An 18299-nucleotide genomic window follows, 5' to 3' on the forward strand; every position below is an offset into this window, starting at 1 on the left:
TGAGGTAATTTTCTGGGTTTTAGTACTTCCCTGAATTGGCCTGGGCCAGTTTTTTGGAGAACTGTATCTGTAACTTGTGCTGAACAGCTGGATTTGTGGCACCTCTTTAGGGTCATCCACCTGACTGGTTTTCACCCGTGAGACAGTGTGGATTATCTGACACCTTGCTGGCATACGGTTTGTGGCTTCCTGAAGTAAAACAGGCCTTCCCCTGAGCACCTTCCAGCTGAAAATTCCTGAAGGGTTGTTCAGGGAGCAATTATTTCTCTGAAATCTTAGTGTCACCTCTGTAACAAACTTGGGGTTAGCTCAGCGTCTCAGTACTGCAAAGCCTCAACACCAAAAATGTGCTGTAACAGTGAATCCATTACAGCTTAGGGAGAGAGCTCAAGCTCCCATGCCCTTTGCTTTTCTGTGTTTCTGAAAACTCTTTCCTGAACTTGTGCCATCCCTATGACCCTGACTGGCTTCTTGGTATTGAAAGGGGGCTTGTGAGGACTGTGCTTACCAGATTGGCACCCTTCAGTCAGCGTGGCAGTGCAGGCAGGATCACAGAGGCCCAGAGCATTTTGGAGAACAAGCCCTGAGGCTGATGCTCTGACAGTCCCCAGATCATAAGTGAACAGGGCTTTGCACTTTGAATTTCTGTGTCCAGCCCACCACCTTCCTCACCCTACTGCTAGCCTCTCTCAAAGCAGGGAAATGTGAGGCTCTGAAAACACCTTTTCCCACAGGCAGCTCTGGTGGTAAGAAATGGAAGATTTTTCTGTCCTTAACTGTTAAATACAAGTCTGTATTATCTGAAGGTTTCAAGTTGTAGGAGTGGCAGTTACACCTACATGTGCCAGGCTGAATAATTGAGGGAGAGCACAACCCTCATCGTTAATTCCCCGAGCCTGGCAGGAGAGAGGGATTGTTCCAGTCCAGGAGAACTGTTTGAATTCAGAAACCTTTCCTTTCTAGGCTTTTGCAGAACCTGTTGGGTTTTGTCCTCCCATGTTTCATGACTTGTTGCCATGATATTCAGCTCATCTTACAGGTTTCTCTAATTGTGATTGATGTGTAATCATTCATTTTATTGAACCTCATTAAGGTCTGTGAACCTCTGTCCCAACTTGCAGTAATTAGAGCCCAGATAGCCATTCCATCTGTTCCCAAGCACTGGTTAATTAATGAACTTTTAATGTGTTCTTTGCCTCGTAAAAGCCCCCAGTATTCTCAAGTTGCTGAATAGGATTTGCATGCCAGCATTTCCGTTTCTTTCAAATGCCACAGCAATGTGCAATTTGGAATCCTAAAAGTCAACACACAAAGTCCAGGATCTCGGAAAGCATAGTGGAGAGATTTTACTTTCCGTTCCCACTTTGTCCATCAATTACAGTATCTGTGAAACTGGAGTTTGCAAACAAATGCCTCACAGGGCCTCCAGTGTTCTTTACTGCCCAAACCAACGGGTTTGAATCTTCCGTTGTATTGATAAAGAAAATACACAGACATCAGTAAACCAAATGTTTCATTTTTCATGTTAGTACTTACTGGAAGAACATTAGAAACATGATACCTACAGACACACATTTTCCTGCCCTCATATTTCATCCTTCTGTTACATTTTGAGCATCAGGCCCGAGACAGCTTTGCTAGTTTTATGTAGCATTTACTACAAGGAGATTTTTAGGATGGAGCAGAATCCACCACTGCTGCTGGAGTTGTCAGAGAGGCTGCTGTGGTCCAGGACTGGGAGAAATCAGTAGCACCCAAGCTTCTGAGAGTTTCACTGCTTCATATCTGTGCATTCTGGCTGTGCAGTAACATGCTGAGTCAGTGATCTATGTGCAGAGAATAAATCATTGCATTTAAAAAAAAAATCATTCAATTTCTGTTTGCTGAGCAGACAGGAGAGGCAATATTTCCAGTGGCAGGAGCTTAAAGAAAATGTTGGGGCTTTTATGCATTGTTGCATTCATGATCTGCTGCTGGTTTTTACACACAGGACAGTGGTGTAGGGCTGTAGCTGTGCTCTGTCTCATTTGGATTGATCTGTGTTTACCTTCAATATTCAGGACAAGAATTAAGTCATACTACTCAACTCCCTCAAAATCCCTTTCAGCGTCCAAAGGCCAACCATCTGTCCAGTCCAGCCATTCTTTCCTCCCCCAGCTTGTGTTTCAGCCTGTGCTTTGAGCAAGACTCAAAGGTATCCTGAAGAAGCAAAATATGAAGGAAAATAAAGATCTTGGGCCTGGGGCCATGTTTATCAATGCAAACCCTGTAAATTGCAGATCATTTTTGTGAAACAAGTGCAGAGAGCCCCTGGTTCTGTGGTACTTCAGCGTGCTGGTCTGTGGCACAGTGGGTGTCCAAGGCACAAGCAGGCTTCTCTGTGGAGAGATTTCCAGAACAGCTACTTTTAATTCATTTTCCAATATTTCTGTGTGGCAGCTCGTCATCTCACCATTGATCCCACATTTCAAACAGTCCACTTGGCGAATCTATGTGTGCTCCCCTGCTCCTTTTTAGGACTGGAGCGTTTTAAGTTACTGGCAGATCTTCAAGAAAAATGGATTTCTTTCTCAGGCATTTTGGGAAGTGTGGATGTTTTGTCTGGGAATGTGCTGGCCTGTGTGCAGTGTCAGGTGTGTGGGGCTCAGTCATGGTGCCGCCTCTTCTCCATTGCTGATGTTCTGCAAGTCCAAGGCTGGGATCTTGTTGAAGTTCTTCCAACATGTTGTTCCTCTGGCTGAGATTTAGTTAGGAACAAATCCATTCAGCATGTGCATTTACTAAGGCATGTTTGTAAATCATATCACTCCATTACAGCTGATATTTAGGGGGTGCAGTTCTGTTTACGTGAAGAAAACTGAGATGTTCTTCCTGGGCAGTCCCTCTCCTGCTCTCCACAAGCATTTGCACTCTATTTAACACATTTTCAGATGAAAAAATGTGCAGACAATCTTGGTGAGGTTTGATCAGCAAACAGGGCATCCTGGTGAAGGAATGAGAGGAGGGACCACTTGCCCCTCTCTGGTGGGATCGTGCTGTTGCCTGTGCTCTGGTTTTCTGAATGTACAGAGATGTCCCCAGTGTTTACTTCTTGGGGCTGATGGATGTGAGTCCTACTGCAAGGACACCTACAGGCACAAGTCTCTGCTTTAATGTAACAGAATGAGTTTAGATGCTGCATATGTATTTTAGCAATATTTTCTTTTAAATCTGTAAGCAGGGATTGCATTCCACCTTTAGTTAGCTAAGTGGAAGTGCTAATTAAGGGAATTACACTTCAGGCTGTTCTCTGTCAGGTAACTGATTTTATACAATAGGCATTTACATTAAGATTTTAATATTGCCTGTATTTTGTTTAATATAACTTATTTTTGTTTTTAGATTAAAATATTTTAGCAGCCTTTCTGTAGGTTGCCTGTAAAATGTTTGATGTTATTTGGGATTATTAAGAGAGATAAGAGGGATGTTGTTCTATCAGCTGTTAAATATTATTGCATGTTAATCCATATTTTAAAAGTTCAAAGTCTATGCTAGCTCATGTTTATCTGTTCTTGTTGCTGTTGGAACAGAAGTGCTCATATGGAGCATTCCCATTTGTGTGAAAAATAGAATTCAGCTCAGGCTATGCATAGATTGTCAGAAAGATTAAAGTGTGCATCGTGCAATTTTTCCTCTTTCAGAAAGGGGCCTTTGATGTGCTAATGTTCACTTTCTCTCTTTTCATGGCGAAGTGCTGGGCATTGTTTCCGGCTGCAGAGCAGTGTCTGCTTCAGAGAGTCAGATTCTAACACCCCAGAGCTGAACCTTGCACAAGGTAGTAGCATCTGCAGTGATACTGCTGGCATTGTCCAGGGGATCAGATAGCAGTTTGCCTGCACAGATAAACACCAGGGCAGGCAGTGAGGAGAGGTGTTGCCAAAAAAAAGCCATATATTTAATATCCAATATCCCATTTCTGTGTGCCAGTGTTCCTGCTGTTACACCGAGTCACATGCTGCAAGTCCAAACTGGAAAGCCTGGCAGTGCAAGAGGCGCTCACTGTGGCGCTTGCCAGACACCCAAAGACAAGGTTGTCATGTATTTCCAAAGTTATTTGGCAAGTGAAATTATTTGGATGGACTCATCTTGGGTTGCAGTGGGCATTTTCCAGCTAATGGATAAAATTCTGCAGGCTGCTCACAGGACCAGCTTAAGCTGATGTAGCAGGGGCCTGATGTGGGTGGTGGTGACAGTCATAGTGACAAAGATGTGTGGAGAGTGAGCAGCTATGAACAGCCTTTCTTATGCCAAAAGACATCAATTCTTCTTTTGTAATAGACTGGGAAGAAATTATTTCCTAAGTTCCTCAGAATGTAAGTATGAGAAGAGACAGTGTGTAACTGGGCAGGAGTGAGTGGAGCGCTGGTTGTGTCCCGCAAAAGCTGAAGACCGATTAGTTGGTATTTGAATGATAAAAGCCTTTCTTTTCAAAGTGGGTGAAATTTGAGACAGTAAGTTAAACAAAACCTGGAAAAGAAACTTGAATACAGGAAAACCTGACAGCAGCACGCAGTGTTCCTGTGTAGGAAGAAGCTGTGTAGCTTCTTCCATGGGTTGCCATCCCTGCATATTCCCCCTTCTCTTCCACCAACTTTGATGCTTCATTAAAAATTCATCCTGTGCTCCGTGCTGTCTCTTTGGGATACTCACAATCTCCTTTTATACCCGACATGACTCAGCAGTTAAGGATTTCAAAGAACTTCAGAAATTTAGCTTAAAGGGCACTGGCTGGAAGCAGCAGTGAGAACACTGAGGAAGTGATGGGCTTCAGCGGAAGCTTCCCAGGTTTGTTCTCAGGCTGGGTCTGTGGGGAGGCTGTGCCACCTAGGCACCAGGACCGAGCTGCTGGGTGCACACACTCCCTTAGGGTCCTTTCTGTAATGTGCAGAGCTGCTGCTTCTGCTTAGAGGCACGTGCCGGGGAAGGGTCGGCCTGTGTAGTGATTTGTGGTCCCCTCACAAAGGAGCGTCTCTGTGCTGGCTGCAGAATGAGACATGTCAGAAGGGCCTGGCAGGAAGCAGATGGAAGGGGCTGTGTGGAGCAGAGTGGCTGTCGCTGGGGGCTCTGGGGCAGGTTTTTGGTAGCCTTGGAAAAATGACTGGAGCAGCTCACTTGTCACCAGTTGCCATCCACCTCTCCTGCCTGTGCTGGCTTGCAGGGACCCGTGATCTTCCTGCAGGATTCCCCCCCTCCCATCACAGCTGTCTGTGCAGCACCACTGGCTCACTCTTTTGCCATCTCAAATCAGATTAATTGTCCATTTTAGAAAGTTCTGCCACGCTGTGAGTCAGCTGTAATCTCTTCAGGGTGGAAGTGGGCGTTCCATAGCCCAGGCACCTCGGGGATGCAGGAGTGCATAGCCCCACTGCTTGCACAGCACGATTGCTCACTGATGCTTTTCCCTAGTGTATCTGTGTGACCCCCAACCTTGTGAGCACCTGGAGGTTTCACATGGGCACAGGTCATTGCACCTCCCCCTTGGTGACATGCAGCTTCCTGGGCCCAGCCCCAGCCTGCTCTACTCCTGCACTGCTCTTCAGTGGCTTTTAACCTGAATACACAGAATGCCCCCAGCTGGGAAGGGTTCCATCAGCACCTCAGCTTTTCTTTGAGACTACCTTGTATTTTGTCACTTCCTGTTTCTGCCATATTTATTCCAATAGGCAGGAGTTTCTCTTTTGCATTGTTGGATTCAGCATTTCCATTCCTCTTCCCCTTTGTGTTAATATCTGTATATAATATGTACCTGTATACCATAGTCTGGTTTTTGGTCTCATCCTCACTCGTTTTCAGAGCTGATTTGAACCTGGCCAGTCCTGGGTGCTAAATCAGGCTGTCAGCTCAGGTGTGCAGCCAACCAAGCAGCCCTCCCCACTGCCCTCTCTCCACTTCCACCATTGTTTCTCTTGTGCTTGGATTTAGAACTTGGTTGTTTAATAGTGTATTGCACCGCTCATTCAGGAACTTATCCTGTAATTAATTGTAATGATAAGACTTCATGGCCATCCTGAGTTACTTAAAACTTATGGGGAAGTTTTTTTAGAAACAGTAGAACATTTAGAGGAAGTTAACAGCAGTGAAAGCAATGCGTTGACTTGCCATTTTGTGAAGAAGTCACTTATATTCTCAGTTTTGTTCCCTCTGCACTCACACATCCCACCTTATAAGTTTAAAAAAAGCAGATTTTATAAATATGCACCAGAATTTTAATTTACTCTTCTGGGGAAATGGGGAGCCATCACAGCATGCACACTGGCTGAGCTGTGCTATGGAAGTGGAATCCAGTTTTCCCTACTGGGAGGTCATTTTCAGGGGAAAAAATGTTATTTTAAATGCTGACTTAATCATCTGCTTTTGGAGATGCCATTTGGCTGAGATAGCCAGCAGTGAGTGTGTGCTGCTCTACCTGTTGTGGGCTGTCCATTGAAAGGGTATGTTCATTTAATGGATTTTAAGCAACATTATTCAAAGATCAACAGAAGGCATTCTGTGTTATATGAATAAAAGATTTCCCCATGCTCCTTGTTAACCCTACAATGACAGTCAGTGTCATTGAAGTGCAGCCACCTGCCAGGATGCTCTGGCCTCAGCTACTGCAGGGCCTGCGCTAGAGGCAGCGCTAGGTGTTGCCATGTGGTGCCAGCCGCTGGTCAGCATGGCTGGGGTGGCCAGAGGAACCTGCTGGGGGCCACAGGTACAGCATGGAAAGGGACACTGAGAAATGGAGCCCTCGCTGAACCCCTTGCAGCCTCTGGTGCTCAGTCAGACCTGGGAGCTGTTTGTTATGCCACCCACAGCCCTGTGCCTGGGGCAGCCCACGCTCAGTCCCTGCATTGGAATATCCACAAATGTGTCAGGTGATAATTTTAAACCTCTGTCCTCCTTATATTGGTTTAAATTTAAAACTGGGAAATCCCCACTGGTTTCTTGCTTGGCTTTCTCTAATTTGTTCTTCCTTCCTACCCTCTAACATCGAGCAGTTTCCCAGCTTGTCTCACCACAGCAACAAGTCTGTTTCGTGTTAAGCATCTTGCAAATGGTGTCACTCATAATGGATATGATAATAAGCCCCAGTTACTTGTCCCTGATTGTAATAAATGTAATATATAGACCTATAATAGACCTGAAACTGAGCCATTTAGTGTTAGACCCAGAAATTATGAAAATGTCTGTAATAAACTAGAAGGGGTTTGTGTTTTACTTTGTGTAATTGTATTTTGTTCTGCTTGTAGCTGCCAGATCATCATACTCCTATCAAACTGACAGGGTTTGGTAACATTTAGTAGGTGATAAAATATATTTATAAATTGAAAAGACTTGTTCCTTAATGACTGAGTTTGACAGTCCATCAGTTACATCTAACACACAGAGGTGCCCCTTTCTGAGATGTCATTCCACTGGCTATGATTCAGTTAAAACTAAATTAACTGAGCTTCTTTTATGAACAAATTCACTTGGCATGTGCATTTATATTCCATATAATTCCAGGAATCCCTCTATCTGTGTGCTGCTCAGCAGCAGCTCAGTGACGCTGGTCTCCTGAGCACACAAAGCCACCTTAGTGTCACTGCAGTTGTTCTATGGGGTGAGACTCACACCCCATGAATGGCAGTGCAAATAATTTTGTTCTAGACTGTATGTAAACAATTTTGTGGCATATTCTCATTTAAAAAGAGTCTGACATTATCTCCCCTTCCCCTGTCTCTGGCAATTTAGGTTCAAAGCTGGGAATTGCAGAGGCTGGCACCTTCAGGTTCTGAATGGTTTGGCATATAGCATTATCCCAGGAGATTCTCAACTGTACCTTCACCTGGGTACCGCTGTGATGGAGCTTGACCTGTTCCTTGTTTCCAGGTGGACTGTGGAGCAGATCTCGTGTGGCATGTGAACTCTTTTGGTGACATTTCCAGCTTTAGAATATCCTTGTGTTTGGGGAGAGAAGTGGCAACAAGTATAAGGAATGTTAAATATACATGGCTGTTAAACTGGAGATACTGCAAGTCTGTGTGTTTGTGCAATGACCAAAGCATAACAGCACCAATTCAAAAACCTTTATAACCCTCTGTCTTTTGCTTTTTTGGGCTTTTTTTTTTAATTATAGAATTTTAAGATATAAGTGCATACCAACAGCATTTTTTCATCAACGGATAGAATTCATAAAATAAAACCACAAACCTTGTGGGCAAGTCCACGCCTTTCCTACATGTCTGGGTACAGGATAGGAAGGTGTAGCTGGCCCAGCATCCCCCTGCCAGCAGCTCCTCTTCATTTATGGTGGGAGAATCTCATTGCCCAGCTGTCCTGGCTGCATCACCTTGAGATCTGGAGTTTGGCTGGATCTCTGTGAGCTCCACCTGGAATTTCACAGTGGAGCTAGTGTGGATCCTGGCTGAGTGGCTCACTGTGGTCCCAGCATGGGTTCTTGCTCTCCCCAGTACCCTCAGGAGAGAGGAGCTCAGCATCACTGCTCTGGGGCACTGGGAAGATGGCTTTCAATTAGACCTGGGCAACTCCTGTCCCTTTATCTCTCAGGATTGAGTAGGGAACTGTATGGCTACTTCCAGAGAAAGTATATTTGTGAGGAATCATTCCCCACTGATTTTCACAAGGTGAAAACCTTGTGCCAGGTGTCACGATACAAAACTCTTTCATAAGCAGCCTCTCAGTGGTTCGATCTTGGTGTGCCCTGCAGAATGAGTTACCAGTCAGGCCTTCTGCAGCTCTGAACTGGTAACAGGCCATTATGTCGTCATTGTAATTGAAATATTTTCATCCAAGCCGTGTTAGTACAGTGGTAAGCATGGAATGCAGTGGCCAACTGGACCTTGGATGGACAAAGGAGTGGTTGCACCATGCAAAAGGTAGAGTTCCATGTTTTAGGCACAGTTGTGTGTGGTTTGTCACCTCCGTAGTACATGCGGAACGTGATTAATGAGAACAAAGTTAAGGGAATGAGGCGCAGGCCCAGCTTGTTTTTCAACAGAGCAGGTACAAGCATGACTAGCTGGGTGGAGAGCATTGCAGAGACTGATAGAATTACAGAGCTTTGGGTAGGGATGAGCTCTAGTGCTGTCAGAGTACAGAGTGGTATGGGAGCAGGGGGTGACCCAGTGTCCCTTTGCTCCTGCTGCAGAGCGGTTGATCTGTAATGGTACGTGTGTCTGCTCCTGAGGGCTTCCTGCCTGTGGGAGTGCTTGGAAATTAAAATGAAAGCTTCTTTTCTGCTTTATTCATAATAAATGTGAGGTTCTCCCCTGAAGCACTTGCCATGACTAATGTGCCACATAGTCTTGCTATCCCAGAGCAGTAGGCGAATGCTTCTGCCAGACAGGTGCTCGCAGGACACCTTGGGCTCCACGCTGCCCAACAACATCAGGAGCCAGGTGCTAGTGTGGAACTCCCCACAGACAAGCGTGAGCTGGAGCCTTTAGCCTCAGGGCACCTTCAGTATGGCTTTGCTGTTACACTGCTTGATTTCCACAGAGATACTTTGAAACCGTGTGAAATGTGTTTCTGTTGTTGTTTTGCCTTTTTTTTTTTTTTTTTTTTTTTTTGCTTTCCCCTTTAAAGCAATTACTGGCAACTGTCTGTGTGGGAGCCACCGTTTTGCACCATGCACACTGGGAAATGCTGTGGCAACATGCCCTGTGACTTGGAGCACTCGTGGGTTCTCGGGGACCTGAGGCCCACCTCCATCAGTCAGCTCCGAGGTTCTTTTGTGATCTTTGTGAGAGACCCAGGTCCCCATTTGGGAAGGGAGGTGGCAGAGCTACAGGCACCGTGCCAAGGCGCTGGGAAAACAAACACAAACGAGGAATCCATTTGCAGCCTTCTCTGTACTTGTCGGTCTCAGGGAGAGTCCTGTCTCTTCCACACCAGGGTGTTCTGGGCTCCAGCCATACCCCCCAGCACAGAGAGCTGCCTGTCAGTGTGACTGGTGGCACAGCAGCAGAAAATTATGCTGCAGAGAGGATGTGCTCTTGGTTTTGGCAGCAGAGAATCATCTGCCCATTTTGGATAAGGAGGAGGAACAGCAGCGCTGGCACAGGCCGGCCCTGCTCCGCCAAGGGAGCCCTGGCTCCCATGGCTGCAGTGTGGACAGATGGCCGTGATGGGGGCTGGCTGTGGGAAGAGGGGGCCCACAGACCCCATCAGTCACACAGCCTCTGCTCACGTGCATCTCATGTGTTACATGGACTGATTTAAGGCAGGCATCACTGGAAAGTTTCCATCTCAGATGCTTTGGTTTATAAAAAGCACATAAGTGTGCGGTGGCTGACAGGTACAGTTTAATTGCACCTGTTTAGTGAAGGATATATGTTACTAAAATTCCCCCAAAAGTTCTCGGTGAAATTCATACGGTGATGGCGGTTGCTAGACCGTAAATGATGGCGACCCCAATCAAGCAGATTGAGTTTCACACCAAAACTGCCTAACACCACAATTTAAAAGCACAGTAACTCCATCCTCCTCAGAGCTGGGGAGGACAATTAGGTGCAGAAAGGTCATCAGCCAACACATCTCTGTTAACCTCAGGTTTCTGGTTCTGGCTTTAGTCTGCTTTGGTAAGTCCCAAACATTTATGTTCTTGTTTTTTTCCAAACCGCTGTTGCAGTGTCAGGAGCAAACCCTTTTTGTGAACCATATTTGGGCCCTATGATACAATCAGGAGGAAACTGAAATTGATGTTTCTTGCATTGAACAGTAAATTGAAAGATTTTCTGTAGGTCTCTCTAATTGGATAAAGAAGGAATTGGCATTGTGGACATATAGCCAGCCTTAATGTCTGATGGGCTGGAAAGAGCTGTCTCCCACTATACTTTGAGCTTCTCCGCTGGCTTGATGCCCCGCAAGCCCTTCTCTGGGTGGGCTGCACATTGCAGATGGGAGTTGCAGGAGGTCCATGCCAGCAGGCTGCATTAGGGTCCCTCTGGAGCTGCAGGAACAGGCGTTGCAGCAAGTGCTCTCCATAGACACTGGCGGTGTCCTGGGTGCCAGTCATGGCACTGGTGCCCTGTGGTGTTGGCACGACCTGTGGGCCATGGAGAGCATCCAGGCATTTCTCCCCAGCCTGGCCACAAACACTCCTATCTTTTATTTGCCTGCTGTGTCAGCAGAGCGCACTGTTCTTTCTATGTATCGGTGACAATATATAAATAGTGCAAAATGTTTTTATTTTCAAACAGTAGTGTGTGACAGGATGGGCTGGCCATTACCATGAGCAGGAGTTTTGCTTGAGGTCAGCTTGGAGTTCAGGTTAATAAGCAAAAGGTCTGTATTTTCATGATCTGCTTGAGTCATCATCTTTATATTCCCTTGTTTCTCAGCAGGGCAGTTTGGTATGGTTTAGTGTTGTGTATGTGTGCAGGGAGGGAAACAGTGGGAAGATCCTGGCCCTGGGATGGCTTAGGTCACCTACAGAACCCAGATTATGGGGACTTCGAAGGGTTTTCAAGGTCATTATGTTTAAAACTGTGTGTCTGAAACTGGCTCTGTGTTGTAGAGGTTAAATGTAGAAGTGATGCTGGTGGGTGAGAGCCAAGTGCTGGCTGGTATTTGCCTCTCCAGAGAATTTTCAAAAGCTTCTGCCTTTTGATTTCTTTTGCATTCTCCATCTGGAGGGACGTCCTGTGTGTTTCACTTTGCAAGTCATCTTGCTGCTACAGTAAGATGTCGTTTTTTGCAAATAGCTGATGTTTACATTTTAATAGGTTGGTTTTTTTTTTTCAAACAGCCTTCAATGTGTGGTTGAAATGTTAAAATAATTGGTATGCTGATAAAACACTACTAGAAGCTCATAATATTCAAATAATGAGATTTGATTACTGTATTCAAATAGGATCTAAATTCCTGCACTCCCACAGTTTTATGTGTTAATATATATCAATAATTCACACCTTGTCATGGCTATCAATGTCATTATTTCACGAGAAATAAAAAAACCAAACCTGTTTGTGTCTGTCTAAAAGATTTTGCTCTGGAGTTTTGCCTTGGCAGAAGCACAGTGTAAAATAATGAAGCTGTGGAGGGGTGGGTCAAATTGCCATACATATTAAAAGAGGAGCTTTTGATCAGCTTCTTTGAGGGTCTGGTATAACTCCATTTATCTGCAGATCTCAGAGGATGCCCCTAGCCCCCAGATAATGGGAGACTTAGTTAATCAGGGCAGCCAGCTTTCCACTGGGCTAGGGTTCAAGCTCACAGCCCATCCTCTGCATCCAGGCCTGCCACAGCAGTGGATTTGTGTGTTCCCTGCAGTGCTCCAGCCCTGAGGCTGCTCTAGGAAAGCCAGCCAGGCACTCGGGGCTCCCTCCCAGCTCTGCTCAGAGCTGAGGGGTTACTGATGCATGGTTGCATTTAAAACCCCTTAGTGGCAGTTGATCTAAATTTGGCTTGGTGTTGGGGGCACCTTGGTGACAGGTAGGCTCTGCCCAGAGCTTGCAGGAGAGCTGTGACACAAAGGTCAGGTTAAAGAGTGAGGTTTGTAACTCAGTGATATTTCATGTTGGCTCTTAGGCTGAAGGCACAGCGCGTTTCCAAGGGTTGGCCCTGACAGAAGTATTGCTCCAGAGATTTTTGGGATAGACTCATTCCTACAGGGCAACAAATAGGAAACCTCGTGATGCTTTTTTTTACAGGACTGAGGTGTTTTTTAGAGGTTTTTTTACAGCTTGTTCATGATGCCTCCATATTCAAATTCCTAGCTTTAGTAAAATTTCATCTTTTTTCTTTTTTTAATGAATCCCAACTGTTTTCCCAAATGTGCGTGTATACTGAGTCAGAGATAGCAGGGAATTTAATTTCACTTTGCTGCAGTCACTTAACTCTCTTTTGATTAAGCTGTGAGTACAAACAAGCGTGGGCATCCCGCTCGCTGCCCATATTGTAGGAGCTGCTGTGCTCCTGCTGCTCCAGAGAGCCCAGGAGGGCACAGGGAGCGCCAAGCCAAGGTGGCTGGTAGGTGGATCTGGGGTGTGCAGCACTAGGCCTGCACTAGGGGTATCTCCACCCACTGCTTTTGGCTTTTCAGCATGTAGGAGAGGTGCTGAGCTGGGGTCTTCCTTGCATGCCTCCAAAGTGCTAGTGGATCTGCAGGGCTCTCCAGATCCTGGAGAGTTCTTCTTCAGCTGCCTCTCCTGTAGCTGCTTAGCTGTTTGTCCAGGCGATTTTTCCCAATCTTTTGTGTGGTGAGCAGCATCCTCCAGCTCATCAATAGGATTTTACCAGATGCAGAGAAAACCTGGGTAGTGTTTCTGTACAGCAGTTAGCTGAAGCCAGCAGCCCCGCGCGGTGCTAGGGTGTGCTGCTGTGTGAGATGTGCAGAGCTGTTCGTTCGGGACCCAGCAGGGCATTATCAGGCAGAGCCTTTTCTCATCCCCCCAGCCTGGTTGGAAGCCCATCAGCAGCCCCGTCTGGGGCTGAGCGATGAATCCAGTGCTGCTGGCTGGCCCGCAGGCTCAGGTGTCGCTAGCCCCCAGTGTTGCTGAGCCCTTTCAGCAATTTGTCACGCCCGGGTCTGCTCCCGTTGCCGGCAGCACGTGCCAGCTCCATGTCAGAGGGGCTGCTGCCAGACGGGCCCGTCACCCTCACCCTCGGCCCGGCACTCGCCCAGCAGCATGCTTCACATGGCCCTGGCAACAGCCCAGCGCCCAGGAATTGGCATCTCCATAATGAGGAGTGAATGGCATCCATCAGTCCCTTTAGAATTGGGCCCAGGCGTGTGCCTCCTCTCCGAGGAAGTTTGGCAGCCTATTCATTAACAAGAGTCATCAGGAGTTCAGCCCATAAAGGGGAGGCAGCCCCCGCATCCTGCGGGCTGGTGCTGTCAGGAATGCGTTCTCCCAGGCTTCAGGCAAGGCAGGAAAACTGAGCAAATAACGCTATCAGCAGGTGCAAACGCTGAAATGCTGGCTATTGATTTTCTTTCTTTAGGCTTCCACGGGAAATTTATAAGAAGATTTATCACATATCAATCGTTCTCTGCGAGCGTTAAATGCAAAATTCTTCTTTTCTTTCTCTTCCTTTTGTTGTCACCACGCCTGCAGGAACTCACAGTGCAATGAGAAATGCTTTGCTTACTCCCTTTGAGGTTGACACCAGACCACTGTCTCCTGGCTTTAAGCACTGCTTTTCTCTGATTTTTTTTTTTCATAGTATTTCAGAGTGGTTTTGTTAATGTACTGCAAGTCAGAAACGGCACTTCAATATTAATTAGTAATGCTTTTCAATTCTAAATACCCTCACCTGCATTCTGTTGTCACTGTTGCTATTCTCTTGCTCCTAATTTCTAAATTCAGCTTGGCCTTTGCTCCTACTGAACAGCCTTGCGGAGCTCAAGTGCATTTCCCCATAACAGAAACACAATGAGGCACTGAAAACTTTTGTTTTCACTGAGGAAACTGAGAATGAGATGTCATCCTGGCTCCTTCGAGCCTTAATTCATAAAGTCATACATGAGGCTCTCCAGCCCATTGTAAGTTTGTCCCAGGCGTTATCCTGTTATTGGAAGTGTATGATTCACCTTTTGAGCAGACAGAAGCTGCACACAAAAGGGGAAGATTTGCTTTCTCCGCTGTGAAAGGCTGCCACAAGCAGGGGTCCTATTAAGACAGCTGGAAAGTTGCTTCAGCTTGTTACGCTTGTAAGTTTTATTGGTGACTGGTTTTTGATTACACATATGAATGCTGTGTGTTCCAGGTTGCTGAGTTTTAATTAAAAGGCAATAGTCTCGATGTTAGCTCGCTTTGTTGTCTGCATTATTCAGGCCATAATGCATGCAAGTTGTGGGCTAGGTTTGTCCACTGTGCATCATTTATTTGGGATACATAAGGTTGCACCTTCTAGCACCTGCCTTAAATACAACCGTCATGCTTTTGGAATTGGTTTATTGTGCTTAATTTCTTCTAAGAAGTCCAGTGATCAAATGAATGTGGGGGTGGAGGGGGGTGTATCCCTCTGTCCTGTAGCTTTTTTCCTCCAATCTAGTTACTTTTCTGGTCATTGAAACAGGAATATTGTATGCCAGGAGCTTCCCATAGTGCCACAGCCTGTCTCTGATGGTGGGTTTTGATCTGGGGCCTTGCTCCTGTACTCAACAGCTCCCAGGTCACAGTTTCTGAGTCAGGAAGCTCAAGAGATGTTATCGTGAATTTCCAGCTGTGAATGTATCCCCTCCTTGTTGCTCCCATTCAAAACCATTGGGCAGTTCTGGTCCAGTTCCCTGCCCATTCCAGCCTGGTCAGTGTGGATGTGGGGCTGGGGGATGGTGCTCAGGGATGCCATGGGACAGCCTTGAGTTCTGCACACACCTTTCCTTAACGGGGCATCGCAGCTACGAGGAGAGAGCTCTCTATCTCGAAGCCATCATCCAGAACCATAAAGAAGTGATGACGTTTGAAGATTTTGCGGCTCAGGTCTTCTCTCCCTCTCCCAGCTACTCCCTTGGTGGAACTGGTGAGTTCTGCACATTATTCTTTGTAGCCCAAAGAAGCACTTGAGCAGCAGATGTACACCTGTTTTTTATAGATAAATGCTTGCAAATTTAAGACAACTATTCTTCCCCTGAATCAACTAATGAATATCAAAAGGAATTATGACATTAATTTTAATTTGTTTTGCATCAGAGCTATTCACACTGCTCCTTTCTTCAGCTATCCTGTTAACCTCCAACTCCAGCAAGGTTAATGAACTTTCTCGCAGTGATAGGCTCAGGCTCATTCAAGACTCCGGGTTCTTGCTGAGCTGGGAATATGTTGTTCAAAAGTGAAGCCTGAATTGGGGCTCACTTATCAGAAATAATTCCTTGCAGGGGAAGCTGCTGTTAATGATAATGGGGATTATGCTGCTGAGCTACCAGGGTCAGGGATTAATGCACAAGAAACGCAGGAATGGGGTGCTGTTATGGAATCGCAGCAGCGTACAAGATGCACAGGATGCAGGTGTGTCCCTTCAATGCAGGCAAGTGCACTGCAGGCTGCCCTGCAGCACCTGGCCTGGAGCCTCTGCAGGGTTTGTGATGGGGGGGTGGGGGGGGTGTGTGGTGTCTGTGTGTGTGTGTGTGTGCATGCACATCAGTGCTCATCAGTCATCCGCCTGCTGAGAGGTGACAGCATTGTGCCGAACTCTGGGAATTTATTCCTCATGTGCCTTGTAGAGGGTTAGGTAAATGTGCAGTCACAATCGCTGTCTGTCTGGTTTAAGTTTAAGTGAACCTCTCCTGAAAGGGAGCTTTGGCTATGAAATGCACATTTCTAGTGCCTTCAAAAGGTGTTTTTTTCCAGCATCCAGAAAGTATCTGGTCACCATGTGCTGGACTCTCTAACAAAAATTCCTTAATCCGTCGTTGACACTCCTAGGGTGACACTGGCACTTTCTCATCATTCCCTGCTTCTCTTTTGGACTGTTGAATAGATTATTTCCAACCTGTATAAATGTTGCAGGACATCTGCTCTATTTCTCTTTAACCTGACTTGTTAGCAGATATCTTCCATCTAAACTGAAACACTGAAGGAAGAAATTAAATTTGCTCACATAAATCACTTAGGAATAAAACCAGCCATGCAGCATTGTGTGGCGTTGCTGGCTCCAATCCTGTTGTGCTTGGAGCTTTGTGAGGAGATAAGAAGCCTGTGCTGGCCTAGCAGTGGTGGCCAGGAGCAGCAGGCAGAAGGCTTTGGAGATAAGCGCTGGCAGGAGGGGGGAGGATGCCGGGGCCATTTACATAATCGCACCTCTTGTCCTGGAGAGGAGTCAGGGAACGTGGGATGGATCTATTGATCTCTGCTGAACTGGAATATTAAACAACGCTAGGAAAGCTTGTAACTTAAAGCTTTGATTAATGTTTCCTACATTAAAAAGTAGAACAGCTGTGCATTAAATTCTTTTATACACTCTGCCAAAAGTCTGAGACAAAAAAATCACCCGTTTCAATAGGAGTGTGGTGTGTGCCCAGGGCTGGTTGTTAGCACTTGAATCATTTATCTGTCGACATATCAGCAAATAGAAATGTAGATATAGTGATCTGTTTAAAACTTTTGCTCTGTGCATAGTTGTGTTTCATTTTGTGTTTCATGCTGTTCTTAGCACATGGTGTTGTGTCACATGTGGTTTGACAGGGCAGACCCCCTCCGCAGCCCCACTTTCTGAAGGGTAAGCTGCATATGCCGAACACATTTAAACTGTTTCCCAGTAGCTGAGGATTTCAGAACACTGTTCAATCAGGAGTACCCGGGTATGATTTAATTATTTTAATTGCTTTTAAGTGCAAAGCCTCCCCCAGTCATATCCCAATTTTCAGACTTCTGAACCTCAGAATTAATTTCCCGCTCATGAACTGGAGGCCAGCCATGACTTCTGGTGTCAGTATCTCCACTTCAGAGAGTCTCTTCACATTACCTGCTGATTCTCCTGCATATTTAGTCAGTGATGAGCAGGGGCAGTGTCAGCTGTGGCCATGGGGATGTGTTTTCCATCAGATGCCTGTCAGCAGGGAGGCTGGATGCAGTCCCGGCAGCTCTGCTGTTCCCCACCCAGGCCTGCTCCAGGCATAGATCCACCTGTCCTGCACCTGCAGGAATCACCTGTCAGCCACTTTGGAATACAGGGGGCATTTTTCTATTCTGAAACAGAAAAAAGGAGTCAGGGAGCAGTTAATAAAAATGAGCACTTTTCCCTGAAGGATGGTCAGGCACTGGCACAGGCTACCCAGGGAGGCACTGGGTTCCCTGTATCTGGAAGTGTTTAGGAGGTGTCAGGACATCATCTTGGGGTGATGATGGTGTTGCTGGGTTGGCCACTGGACTTGTTGATCTCTTCCAGCCTTGATGATTCTGTGGGATGCAAGGAGCAGGAACAGGTGTCAGTACAAGCCAGCTGGTACTGCTGACTCTGCTGAGCATAAACTGCTCAGGTAAATTTAAGATTAATTCTCATCTGACCTGATTCTTATAATGCCCTTCAGGTGTGATCCTGTCAGTGCTGCAATTGTGTGTGTGCAGCAGAGAGGGTCAGGGAGTAAGAGTGCTGCTTATCACAGTGCAGCATTCTCAGGACTTACCACAGCATAGGGAGAAATCAAACAGCTCTCAGTGACATGCTGTGGTATCGCTGACTATGAGATAATTCTTGGAACTGGATGTTTTTGTGTTTTCTGATGCTGTCCCTGGGGATGCATCCCCAGACTCACGTGGGATGTGGTCTTCCTGCCCTGGCTTAGTCTCCCTGTCACCAGTCTTGCAGGTGCTGCATTTTCTGCAGGAAAA

The 18299-nt window shown here is 46.3% G+C and overlaps 1 protein-coding gene across 2 annotated transcripts in view; it reads left to right on the plus strand.

The window, feature by feature from the left end:
- RALGAPA2 (Ral GTPase activating protein catalytic subunit alpha 2) overlaps positions 1 to 18299 on the plus strand; it is a 90622-nt gene that overhangs the window by 65643 nt on the left and 6680 nt on the right. For both annotated transcript variants that reach the window (XM_053938234.1, XM_053938235.1), the window contains one exon: positions 15371 to 15492. In XM_053938234.1, coding sequence (XP_053794209.1) covers positions 15371 to 15492 — 122 coding nt within the window. The remainder of the gene's footprint in view (positions 1 to 15370; positions 15493 to 18299) is intronic.

This window comes from Vidua chalybeata, chromosome 3 (genome assembly GCF_026979565.1).
Source record: "Vidua chalybeata isolate OUT-0048 chromosome 3, bVidCha1 merged haplotype, whole genome shotgun sequence".
Classification (NCBI taxonomy): domain Eukaryota; kingdom Metazoa; phylum Chordata; class Aves; order Passeriformes; family Viduidae; genus Vidua; species Vidua chalybeata.